The sequence below is a fragment of the Urtica dioica genome, chromosome 1, assembly GCF_054948205.1.
Source record: "Urtica dioica subsp. dioica isolate 48M chromosome 1, U.dioica_male_clone48M_v1_H2, whole genome shotgun sequence".
NCBI classification, from domain to species: domain Eukaryota; kingdom Viridiplantae; phylum Streptophyta; class Magnoliopsida; order Rosales; family Urticaceae; genus Urtica; species Urtica dioica.
Window position 1 is genome coordinate 30,661,963 of NC_142756.1, and position 13,383 is coordinate 30,675,345.

Genomic DNA, 13,383 nt, shown 5'->3' on the forward strand with positions numbered 1-13,383 from the left:
AGAAATATTAGGCAGATCCAAAATAGGCAGAGAATGATTTAAATCCCAAAAAAACTCTTCAATATTATTCTCCCCCTGAAGAGGGATTTTGTCAAAAAAAGGTTGGTTTTCAAAAAATGTGACATCCATACTTACAAAGAATTTACCCGAGCTACGGTCATAACATTTAAAACCTTTTTGAGTTGGTGAAAAACCAAGAAAAATGCATTTAATTGCTCTAGGATCCAATTTTCCTCTAGCATGATCATGAATGTGTACAAAGGCAGTACACCCAAAGATTTTAGGATTTAGATGTGTGAAACATTTGTTCTCCGGAAAAAAAAAATTAAGTGTAGAAATGGGAGTTTTATAGCTAAGGATTTTGCTTGGCATTCTATTAATTAGATATGTAGCAGTTAACAAAGCTTCTCCCCAAAAACGTTTTGGAACATTCATAGAAAACATTATAGCTCGAGTAACTTCAAGTAGATGTCTATTTTACCTTTCGGCAACTCCATTTTGTTGAGGTGTATAAACACAAGAACTCTGATGGATTATGCTTTTTTCATTTAAAAACTCACCAAGGGTTTTGTTAAAATATTCTCTACCATTATCAGTTCTCAAAATCTGAATACGGCTATCAAATTGAGTTTCAATCATTTTGTAAAAAATTTTGAAAGTGTTTTCAGCCTCAGATTTATCATTTAAAAGGTATATCCACGTGTTTCTAGTGTGATCATCAATAAAGGTAATGAACCAGCGAGTGTTGGTTAAAGATTTTACACGAGATGGCCCCCAAATATCACTATGAATTAAAGCAAAAGGTTTAGAAGGTGTATATTTCAAAGTAGGAAAATGAGACCTTTTATGTTTTGCCAATTGACAGATTTCACATTGCAAAAAATCAATATTCTTATTATGAAACATAGAGGGAAACACATGCTTTAAATAACCAAAACTTGGATGTCCCAAACGAAAATGCCACAACATAATGTCATCAGATACGGAAAATAAACTAGAACAAAGAGGTTTCTGAATTTGTTTACTCAAGGTGGTCTCGGATGTGAAGTAGTAGAGCCCTCCATTTTCTTCAGCACTGCCAATCATCTTCCCCGAACTTAGATCCTGAAAATCACAACCAGAAGGAATAAAAGTGAGTTTGCATTGTGAATCAGTTGTCAATTTATGAACGGATAAGAGGTTATAGGCAAGTTTAGGAACATGGAGAACATTAGAAAGAGTAATGGATGGTGATAAAATAATTGAACCTTTCCCAGCGATGGCTGAAAGAGATCCATCTGCAATTTTCACTTTTTCATGACCAGAACAAGGATAATATGTATGGAAAAGATATGATGAGTCAGTCATGTGGTTTGTAGCACCAGAATCTAAACTCCAAGGATTGGAGTTTTCTAAGGTTGTTTTAAGGGCTGCTACATGAATACCTTTTTTTAGCTAAGGTTGATGTTGATTGATGAGAGGACCACATCTTAAGCATTTGCTCTAAATCTCCTTTAGTGAAAGAAGACTGATCTTGAGTTGATGAAGAGGCTCTAGGGCTGCTTGGCTGAGACTTGGGTGCCGTGGACTGAGAGGCTTGAAAGGCACCCTTGTTGTTGTTGTTGAAGGGCTGTGGAAGATCATCAGGTTTGCCGTGAAGCTTCCAGTACTTTGCTTTGATGTGCCCTATCTTTTTGCAGTACTCACAAGTTGGAGCATTGTTGTTGTAGCGGCCAGAGGAATTTCTTGGGTTCCGGTTGTTGTTGTTGTTATTGTTGTTGTTGTAATTAGGCTTGGAAGACACCATTGCACTCGTTTCTGAATGTGTTGGTGCAGCCTCATTCTTTCCGGATCCCAGCATGACTTGGCGACGAGTTTCCTCTCTCCGGACTTCCGAAAAAACCTCCCGGGTGCTTGGGAGAGGGTTTCGGCTAAGAATCCTTCCTCTGACTTCATCAAGATCTGCATTCAAGCCAACCAAAAATTTAAAAACTCTTCCTTTCTCCACGAGCTTCTGGTACAAGGCGCTGTCCTTTGGGCAGCTCCACTCGTGGTTGCAATAAAGGTCTTCCTCTTGCCAAAGCATCTTCAGGTCGGTGTAGTACTTTGTCACTGACTTCTCGCCTTGTCTAGCCTTGCTCAATTGAGTTTCTATCTCAAAGAGTGTGCCAGCGTTGCCAAGATCAGAATACGTCTCTCTAACCGCCGTCCAGATGTCACATGCTGTAGGAAGAAAAAGATACATCCTCCCTAGACCTGCATCCATAGAATTAAGAGCCATGACATAATCATGGAATTTTCAGCCTCCCAAACGCCATATTTGGCTGCATCTTCCTTCACGTCTGGTTTGGTTGTGATTCCAGACAAATAGCCAAATTTGCCTCTCCCTTGAACGAAGAGTTTGACTGATTGAGACCACTCCATGAAATTACTCCCATTCAATTTATGGGAAGTGATGGAATGAGAAGAATTGTCAGCTGAGATAATAGGATTAATCCCAGGTTGAGAAGAAGAAGAATTTCCAGTAAAACTGGTATTATTGGACTCGGCCATGGTGTATGATCACGAGTACCTATATGTGTTTTAGGGTTTTGTGTAGCTCTGATACCATAAAAGTAAAACAGAGATAAGGAGATGTGCGGAATTGATATTTTCTCATTAGCATCAGACGTGTATTTATACACATTACAAGGAAAGGGAAATAAACAAATAAGGAAACCTAATCCTACTATACAAGGAAACAAATAATCAGCTGTTGACAACTAAGGACAGCTAAGAAAAACGTGTACAGCTCAGGGAATTAATCCCACACACTAATCAGCTCTAACTAACAAGGAGAAAAATAAAGCCCATCTAACAATCAACCTAATGGGCCTTTTAACAATGTTACACGATAATTAGACTATTCTGGAGAGTATACACGGAATTAACATAATACTTTAACATTCGCTAACCTTGGAAAGTGCACTTTTTGCACCGACAAGCTTGTATTTCTTGGATTTGTTGTTAGTGCACAACGTATAGAGGTTGATGAAGAAAAGGTGCGAGCAATTCAAGAATGGCCAACCCCAACAAATGTGGGCCATGTGAGGAGTTTTCATGGGCTCGCTGGATTTTATAGACGGTTTGTCAAGGACTTTAGTACCATCGCATCACCACTTACCAATGTCATAAGAAAGAATGCACCATTCAAGTGGGGCGAGGAACAAGAAGAGGCGTTCAAAACTCTAAAGAATAAGCTTTCCCATGCTCCTTTACTTGCTCTACCTAACTTTGAAAAAGCTTTTGAAACTGAGTGTGATGCTTCAGGTGTAGGTATTGGAGCCGTACTCATGCAAGATGGTCGGCCAATTGCATACTTCAGCGAGAAATTGAATGGTTCAACTTTGAATTACCCTACATATGATAAGGAATTGTACGCGCTGATTCGTTCCCTTCAAACATGGCAACATTACCTTATGCCCAAGGAGTTTGTGATTCGCACCGATCATGAATCATTGAAGCACTTCAAGACACAACACAAGCTGAATAAAAGACATGCCCGTTGGTCCGAATTCCTTGAACAATTCCCATACCTGATCAGGTTCAAACAAGGTAAGGAGAACGTTGTCGCAGATGCGCTTTCGCGAAGGTATTCCCTAATCTCAACTCTTGATGCTAAATTACTTGGTTTTGAGCATATTAAGGGTATGTACATGGATGATAGTGATTTTAAGGATATATATAGATGTTGTGAGAAATCTGGCCATGTGAAGTTTTATAGGCATGAGGGATTCTTGTTTCGGGAAAATAGGTTGTGTGTGCCTAATTCGTCAATGCGTGATTTGTTAGTTCAGGAATCTCATGGTGGAGGGTTGATGGGACATTTTGGGGTAGCAAAAACCTTAGGCATCTTGCAAGAACATTTCTTTTGGCCGCACATGAAAAGGGGTATTTAGAGGATAGTTGGGAGACATATAACCTGTAAGCAAGCAAAATCGAGAGTGCAACCAAATGGTTTATATACACCGCTGCCCATTCCTAGTTCACCATGGATTGATATCTCAATGGATTTTGTTTTAGGTTTGCCTAGGAGTAAGCGTGGCCGTGATTCAATTTTTGTGGTCGTAGATCGGTTTTCTAAAATGGCTCATTTTATTCCATGTCATAAAACAGACGATGCTTCAAATGTTTCAAATCTGTTCTTTCGTGAGATTGTGCGATTACATGGTATGCCTAGGACAATTGTTTCGGATAGAGATGCTAAGTTCTTGAGTTACTTTCGGAAGACATTGTGGGGTAAATTAGGGACTAAGCTTTTATTTTCTACATCTTGTCACGCACAAACCGATGGTCAAACTGAGGTCGTGAATAGGACTTTGTCTACTTTGTTAAGGGCTGTCATTAGTAAGAATATTAAGACTTGGGAAGAGTGTTTACCACATGTGGAGTTTGTATATAATCGTTCAATTCATTCCGCTACTAGATTTTCACCATTTGAGATTGTTTATGGTTTTAATCCCTTGACTCCTTTGGATTTATCACCATTACCTATTGATGAGCATTTAAATTTAGATGGCGAGAAAAAAGCAGAATTTGTGAAGAAACTTCATGAGCAGGTGCGGAATTACATTATGAAAAGAACTGAGCAATACATCAAACAAGCCAACAAGGGACGTCATGAACTGATTTTTAAACCTAGTGATTGGGTTTGGTTACATATGCGAAAAGAAAGATTTCCGATCCAAAGACGATCAAAGTTGCTGCCTCGAGGGGATGGTCCTTTTCAAGTGCTCGAAAGAATCAATGACAATGCATATAAACTTGATTTACCGAGTGAGTATAACGTGAGTACAACTTTTAATGTTTCTGACTTGAGTCCATTTGATGTTGATTCAGATTTGAGGACAAATCATTTTCAAGATGGAGGGAATGATGTGGACATCAAGATGGATTCGCATGAAGATCAAGTCAAGATGGATTCAACTCATAAACAAGTAAAAAAGGACTTAATCCAAGATCGACCATGACCAATGACAAGATCAAGAGCTAAACAGCTCAAGGAGGAGATGGAGAACTTCATCCATGAGACCCAAAAACAAGCAGCCCAAATACACTCTTTTAAGCCTAATAAAGAGTTGTACCTAGTTCTTCAAACAACATCTGATTAGAGAAGGCTTATGGCATCTAATGAGAGGCATAATTAGCCATTTATGACACCATTTAGAGCAGCAACAAAGGGGATTCCGAATTTCACAAGGAATGTCATCAGATTCATGTTTTATGGCATTTAATGTCTAGTTTTAATTGTCTTTAAGTGTGTTTATTTCATTTCAGTTTATTTTTGCTTTGTTAGCTTTGAAAAACGTTTTATAATGGTTGTAATAGTCTGAATAGTTTTTCAGAACACTTTGAATGAATTTGTGAGAGATTTCTCTTTGTTTCTTGAAGAAACTATACTGAACTTATCAAGGGAATTCCTTGTGGCGTTCGAATCTGACTTATCAAGCGAATTTCCACTCTCGTTTGTGGCGTCTTCATCATTCCAAAGTTCGAGCTTCAACATAAGCTACGGGTCGCGGATTCACCGAATCTGATCTCGAAGGATCCTTGTGTCTGATCCAATCCAACAAATTGAGAAGGGTCATAGAGCCATCGGGAGTTCATCGGCCTATGCTCCCTTTCTCTCTTCCAACTTCTTCTTCAGGTTTTCCTTTAACTGCTCGCATATGTTACGAACGCGTGCGTTGTCAAATTGTTTACCGTTGTCGGTCACGATCGATGCGAAAATCCCGAAGCGACAAATGATATTATTCCATATGAAGTTTGTCATGTTTGCTTTCGTGATCTATGCAAGTGGCTCCGCCTCTACCCACTTGGTGAAATAGTCGACTGCCACGATCGCATACTTGTATTTTCACGGGTGTTGGCTTTGATGCCCACAAGAAGAGTAGTAGTTGTTGCTTATATGCATTTCTTGTAATAAAGTCTCACAAATAATCTTGCTTGTAACTGCTGAATAATTAATAAAGAGTCGAAACTTTCATTCATTCGACCTTGTTTGTATGAAGCTTTATGATAAACCTTAAACAAACCTAACAACAAATGAAGAGTCAAATACAGATTTGCATGAACAAACTCTTCATGGTTTGCTTAAAACAGTATATTCACAATCTAAGGATCAAACGTCTATTGATCTCAGTATGATTGTTAGGAGAACCTATGATGTCTGGTTATGAGACATAGAGAGTTGGAGACTCTATAGTCGTTCCTAGGTATCTTCTGAAGATACTGAATTGACCACTGCACTTCTAGAGACAGTATAAGAACAAGCCATTTAAGCTCTTATGTCTCAAAGTCACCATGTATGAATTGCATCATGCTTACCTCAATCCTGAAATAAGACATGTCACTTCATCGCTTACATACTCTCATTTGAGAAAGTTTGAGTTCTAGATTCACTATGTGATATAGAAAAGACCTATTGATGAAGTACTAAGTTATAAATATGTCATGAACAACTTTGTGAAGATCTCATAGATATGGAATTCATGTACAAGATTGCTGAAAGGCAATGTATATCACCTCATGCTTTGTTCCTTGGAATGTGAATAAATAAACTGGCCATTGTCCAAATTGAGTCGTGACTCTTTTGGATGAATCAATGTGACTTTTATTAGCTCCTCGTCAATACATTGTTTCTAACTTATTCACAAGTGACATAGGAGTTGAGGAAATAATTATTAGAAGGGTATAATGGTAATTTTATAAATCTCATCTAGCTGATGATATTCATGAAGGGTGAACATAGATATTATTCAATGGATCCACTCATCACACTTAAGTAGAATTTTTACTAGAAAATATATTCATTTGAACCGAGAGATTTTCAATGTCAACTCTTTAGTGGAGTCAGTTGATATTAAGCAAGAACTTGGAAAAGGTTTGTGAACTTTTGTGTCCAAGTATGCTAGCTCAAGCTTTGTTCATTTGGATCCATGAGGTCACTACCACAAGTCATCAGAGTAGGATTTGTTAAACTAGTAGTTAAGTCAAAACAAGTTCAAGTGTTGAACTAGACAAATTTTACAAGAATTGTCTAAAGGGTAATTTTGTCCATTAAGGACATAACATGGTATAAAAGTCAAATAAGATTTTGGACATTATCATAATTCACACGGCCAAGATTAGTTTTGGGCCTCGAGTATTGAATTTCATTTGACGGAACTTTATGTGAAAATTCTACATGGGCTTTTCTTGTATTGTCTTGAACAAATAAAGAAACATCTAGAAGCATGTTCTAGATTATATTTCGTGGCCTCCATCAAAAGAAAGAGTGAAATTATTTTGTGCATTGATATATGAAGATACTTGCAATGCTATATAATGTACACAGCCAAGAGAAGAAAAAGGGAAACAAATTTCCAGCTTTGGTATTATTATGATAGGAATGGGAAACAAATATGGTGCTCATCAATATGTGATATTCAACCATAATAGAAAAGAGGAAATTGCATCTTTTGCATTGATTCAAGACAATTCCTTCTCCTATAAATACCACACCTTATTCAAAATGTTATAATAAGTTTTTGGTTAGCCTTTCTCTCTCTAGTTGGCTGTGTACCCTCTCTCTCCCTCTCTTCTTCTCGCTCTTTTGTTTTGGCACCTAGGTCCTCATTAAACCTAGCGTTTTGTATTAGCTCTTTGGCTCTAAGACTAAATCCTATCCAAACTCGAAGACTCTAGTGGTAGAAACTATCGTGGTTGCTCGGATTCAAGAAGACACGAAGGAGACAAGCTAAGTGGGAGGCGAGCGATTCAACCAATCCACAAGCTTCTCAACGCTCAAGCTTCAAGCGACGATGGTACCGAGTGAAAAGTCATTATAGTTTTATTTTAGATTACATGTTCATGAACATTGTCTAGGTAGAATTTTTATTTTAAAGAATTTTTTATTTTCCGCCGCTTACAAGAAGCGATAAATTATTCTTAATCCTAGATCTATTCCACAAATGGTATCAGAGCTTTTGTCAAAGTTTAAGCATGTGCATGTAATTTAAACTATGACTATGAAAATTATTTTCTTAATTTTACTCGGGTAATGAATTTGCTAGAATTGTTTTTGTATATTTTTTAATTTATTGTTCGAGCCTTTAAATTAAAATGCATGTTGATTTTCTACACTATTGGGATGCTATTAATACACATTAGAATCAGTTCTAAAATTTTATAATTTTTGCATAATCAAAATCGTGTTTTGAGAAGTTTGAGAATTTCGGGTAATTTCATGAAGAAGTAATATTGTCTTGCTTGCTTTATTTATTTACTCGCTTGTTTTATGTTTGTTGTTATTTCTTTTGTTCTATTTTATTACCTTAATAATACAACACATCAATAAGACGTAAAACCTCAATATAACATTTAGTTACACCTAATTCTCTTGCACCTTTGCCCTCGGCCGAATTTCTGTCCAACATTCCTTGAGCTTAAGAATACCGCTCGGGAAAACGAGTGCATCTCTTTACTCGGAGCTCAGATTTGAATGGTTCCTGAACCAAATTAGAGGCCTGTGAGTCTACTTTCTAAGTCATTTGGAATTAGCTCAATTGGACATCGGAGCCTTTACTCCGAGGTGTTTAAGTATTATAAACATAATTTGTAAGATTGAAAAGTTTTGATATTTTGAATATTTACTTGAAAATGAGATTCTATTAAAACTAGTTTGAATTTTGAAAAGTTGTTTTCACTTTCAAACTTAAAAATGTTTTGTCATCCAAATCAAATAAGTTTTTCAAAATGTTTCAAAACTATATTTATATCACTTATGTTCAAAATTTATTCCTCTTGCAAATTTAACTGAGAGGTCTCCTTGAACACTAGTTGGCAAGAAGATGCAAGAAGATGTGTAGTCTGAAACTTCAAGTGTTCAAGTGAAAGTTAAATATTTTCTCACACACTTTCCCTTGTAGAAAATAGGAAATGTCTGAGTATGTGTCGTGTGCCTTTATGCACTAACAATGCTCTCCCTTGAAACATGTCGATCTAAGAATCAATTTCTAGAATTCCACTCTATCTATATACACTAGGAAACGTGTTTCGGAACATATAAGAGACGATGTGCCAACTCTAAAAACTAAGTGGGAGGGTTATACTTGTTGTTTGTAACCCACGACCCCCACCACTAATGAAAAGTGCAATTGTCACATGACTAAGAGTCACCCTCGTGGTCATCTCTCAAATGAGAGTACTCAACGGTACTTTTCTCTGATCATTGCTAGAAGAGCTACGCCCGAGAGTGAAACGATGAGACAAGGCGTCCCCTTGGTGAATTGTTTTTCAAAGTAGATCTCATGGACTAAGTGGTTGGTTACACAGTTAGAATCAAACCCTATTAATCCTCCTTCGAGGCGCTGCGAAAGAATATGAGTGATCAAACTTTTTTACAAGGTGGCTAGTCAAGCATTGATGTATTGACATCTTGGCTATGCATTAATGATGAGTCATTTACTTATTAAAGGAGACTCTTTTCGGCCTTCCTTCGAAGGGGAAAAGTATCATTTCGTTGATAACACCTTTGGATTTCTTCTGTCTTGTTCATCCTAAAAACTTAAACAAACTTAAATCCTAAACCAAAAGACTAATCATAAACTTGTTTGAACTTAATTTTAGCAACATGTCTCTCAACCCTCTCTCAACCATCCTTTCCTCAAATAAACTCGAAGGCGACAACTACGTTGATTGGAAACGTAGCCTCGACATCGTCCTTACCGTTGACAAGCACAAGTGGGTACTCACCACCCCGTGCCCTCCTCAGACTAATGATGATTCGACTCAAGAGGACATGGACGCCTTGGCGGCCTGGCTCCGCTCTGATGAGAGTGCGAGGTACTATATCTTAGCATCTATGAACAATGTGCTCCAGCAGCAGCATCGTGACATTGAGATAGCCGCTAACATGCTCTATAATCTCCATGAGATATTTGGAGGGCAAGGGCGTAAGGCCAGACAACAAGCAGTCTGACAATTTATGAACTGTCGCATGAATGCTGGGACTCCTGTCTGAGACCGTATGATACTGATCATTAGTTATCTGAATGAAATGAAAATCCTAGGATGGAAGATTGATGGAGAGACTAAAATCCTAGGAAACTCTCCCCGAATCTTTCGATACCTTCAAGCTGAACTACTCTATGAACAAGCTAGAGTACATTGTTACCGAGCTAATGAAGGAGCTTCACACCGCTGAAGGTCTCGCTAAGACAAAGAGGAACCAAGGAGAGGCACATGCTACATAGCACAAAGCCTCCACTTCTAGATCTAAGAAGAGACCTCACAAGGCAGAGAAGAAGAACCAAGGCAAGGTTCAGAAGAAGACAAAGCCCTGGGCAATCAGGGTGGACAAGTCTAACGACAAATGCCGCCACTGCAATGAACCCGGACACTGGCGCATGAATTCTCCCGCCTACCTCAAAGTTAAGGAAAAAGGTATTGTACTTATTACCGAAGCATACTTAGTAGCTGATAATGTATAAACGTGGATTCTTTACTTCGTTGCTACTAACCATATTTGCTGTTCCTTGACTGGTTTCAGGAAAAGAAAAAGCTTAGAGGAAGGTGACTTCGCCTTCAGATGGGGTGATGGGAGCTCAGTTGATGAGGACATCACCAATAACAATCAGCCTCGCACAAACATTGATACTTCGGATGGCCCATTGACGCGAGCCCGAGCAAAGAGAGTCAAAGAGGACGTATCCATTCTACTCAGCAAGTTCCAAGCTCAAGGCATTGACTTTGATGAGCCAAAAATACTCAACATCATTTCAGCCCAAAATGAAGTCTTGAACAGCCCAATTTGAAGTTCATCCAGGTCCACAAATCAACACAATCAGCCAACTTCTTCATTTGGACGTCCATTACAAGAAGACTTTTTATTTTCCACAAGTCTTTTCATTTTCAAAGACTTTTCACTTACAAAACTTTTCATTTCCTTGAATTTATGTTAGTGTTTAAAGTTTTAATTATGTCTTTTGGTATGCTTGTAACCATCATTTGAAGTTGTATTTATAGGCAACTCAATCTGAATGAAAATCAATCAACATTTCTGAAAACACTTTTGTGAGAAAATACTCTCTAATTTCTTAGGTTCTAAATCGTTGAACTTATCAAGGCAAATAACTTTGTGGCGTTCTTCGAGTTCTAGACTTATCAATAGTTTCATTCCATAGACTATTGTGGCGTCTTTCATTCCCCCCTAAATCTTATCAATAGTTCAAATTACAAACTATTGTGGCGATTATCACTCCACCCAAAACACAAAACCGACCCTTCCTTTCAACCTATCCAAAAACCACCAAAAATTCCCTACAACAACAAAACAGCAAACATTCATCCAAATTGAAGCAAAGACTTATTGAGGCAACCCACGTAATTCCGCAACGATTTGAGCTTCGTTCATCGCAAAGGCAGCGAGGTTCACATCATTTGGTATCAGAGCTTAGGCTCTCAATTAGTCAATTTTTTTTTTACCCTTTCTTTAAAAAAAAAACGAAAAAAAAAGCAAAAAAAAAAAAAAAAAAAAACGCAAAAAACGCAAAAAAAAAAAAAAAAATCTCCAGAAAGGTATTCTCTCCAGAAAGTTTTGTCCCTCCAGAAAACTCTATCTCTCCAGAAAACTTTTAATTTTTTTTTTCCTTGTGTGTTTAATTTATCTCTTTTCATTTCCTTCCAGATTATATATCCCTGAATACTTCTTCTCCACAATCTTTTAGCATATACCATTCCAATTCTTAGTAAAAAAAAATAAATAAATAAATTTCTCCAGAATACTTTCCTCCAGAAAGTTATTCTCTCCAGCCTAGAATTCACACAGCCACTTTGTTTTTTTTACCTTGTTCGGTTCTTTGTTTAGAGCTTAAGTTTTCAAGAGAGTATGCGAGTGGAAAAAGGCACGAGAGAACACATTCTTAAAAAAAGCCAAATACGAGTGATAAACACGAGTGATTCCATTGTTTGAGTGAAACACGTAAGGGAGTGTTTTGTGAGGTCCTTTAACACAACATATTATATATATATATATATATATATATATATATATATATATATATATATATATATATATTACTGTTTTGCACAGATTCATGGCGAATTACCGTGACCGCGATAGTAAGCTCTTCTCAGCCACTTTTGACGATGGAAGACATTGTTCAAGCAATTCAACGCATGCTCGATCCCATCCATAGAAGACTTGACGAAATAGAACAACAACACCAAACACCTGATGAGGACATGCCCCAAAAGGAGCCGCAAGCAAAATACCAAGTGCCGGAAGGACCCGTGACAAGAGCTCGAGCGAGGAGATTCAAGGAGGAGCTTAACAATCTGATCATCAAGCTCCAAGATGAAGAAGGGGACAAGCTCGCAAAGGAGAGGATTCAAGGAAGCCAAGAAACAACAATGAAGAACGTCATATTGGGCTGAATTGAATTAGTCAGACTATTCCTATTTTTCTATTTTCAGTTTATGTTATTTGGGCCAATACATGTTATTTAAAACGCCCATAATGGTTTGTATTGGGCTGGTCCTTTGTTTTATGCTTATTAGTACTTAAATAAGGCTAAATGGGCTTATTAGGTTATGGGGCCCATGGAGCTGCGAATTTGACCTTTGTAAACTCTATAAATTAAGCCTTTAGGCTGAATGGAAGACACACAATTCTGATTTTTGAGTTAAACACTTTTCTGTGAGGATTTTCATTCTCTCTTTGGTTCATTTAGAACTATTCGAGTCTCTTACAAAGCGGTGCGTGTAGGAGTTCGAGCCCGACTCATCAGACGGCCATTCGCATTTGTCCGTGGCGTCATTCGATCCACCTTTGTTCCTAAAACGTAGACGATCCGTCGCTGTGCTATTGGGGTATCGGGTCTCGGAGCTTAGTCGGCCGAGGTTCGTATCAAGTGGTATCAGAGCTAGTCTCTACTTTTAGGTCTGCTTATCCTTTGTTTCGTTTCTTTGTTTTCGTCTCTTCGTTTGTGTTGTGTTCATTCCGTACGTACGTATTTGTTGTGTTGAGTCTGTGTTTGTTATCTTCGTATTAGGTCTGTGTTCTTTTCGTGATAGGTCTGTGTTCTTTTCGTGATAGGTCTGAGTTCTTGAGCGTCAAAAAAAAAAAAAAAAAAAAAAAAAAAAGATCCGAAAAAAAAAGAAGAAAAAAAAAGAAAAAAAGAGAATCCGTGGAGACATAATTTTCGTTTTAATTGTCAAAGTCTGTTTTAGGAAGTCAATTTTATTCAGTTTCCCGATTTTTGGCACCTAATTTCGGAAGTATCTCTATATCTTAGTTTTCCTGATTTGCTTTTATTCCTTTTATTTCCAGAATCAATTTCCACTTAATTACCATTTCATTCGTTTCCTGATTTCGTGTGATCA

At 37.6% G+C, this 13,383-nt stretch overlaps 1 protein-coding gene across 1 annotated transcript; it reads right to left on the minus strand.

Annotated features, from left to right (window-relative positions):
• Positions 1-1,069: 1,069 nt before the first annotated feature.
• LOC149407875 (uncharacterized) lies at positions 1,070-2,245 on the minus strand. Its single transcript, XM_089622382.1, has 3 exons — positions 1,588-2,245; positions 1,248-1,277; positions 1,070-1,104 (listed from the first exon to the last, which is right to left on the minus strand). The coding sequence occupies exons 1-3, from the start codon at positions 2,243-2,245 to the stop codon at positions 1,070-1,072; spliced, it is 723 nt and encodes a 240-aa protein (XP_089478508.1).
• Between the last annotated feature and the right edge of the window lie 11,138 nt (positions 2,246-13,383).

Excerpts from the sequence above, each read along its gene's own strand:
- LOC149407875 (XM_089622382.1), bottom strand. The coding sequence starts at position 2,245 with ATGGATGCAGGTCTAGGGAGGATGTATCTTTTTCTTCCTACAGCATGT. Across the intron at positions 1,278-1,587 it reads CTTCAACAACAACAACAAGG|ATGGATCTCTTTCAGCCATC; the intron begins GTGCCTTTCAAG and ends TGAAAATTGCAG. Across the intron at positions 1,105-1,247 it reads TTCAGCCATCGCTGGGAAAG|GATCTAAGTTCGGGGAAGAT; the intron begins GTTCAATTATTT and ends TGTGATTTTCAG.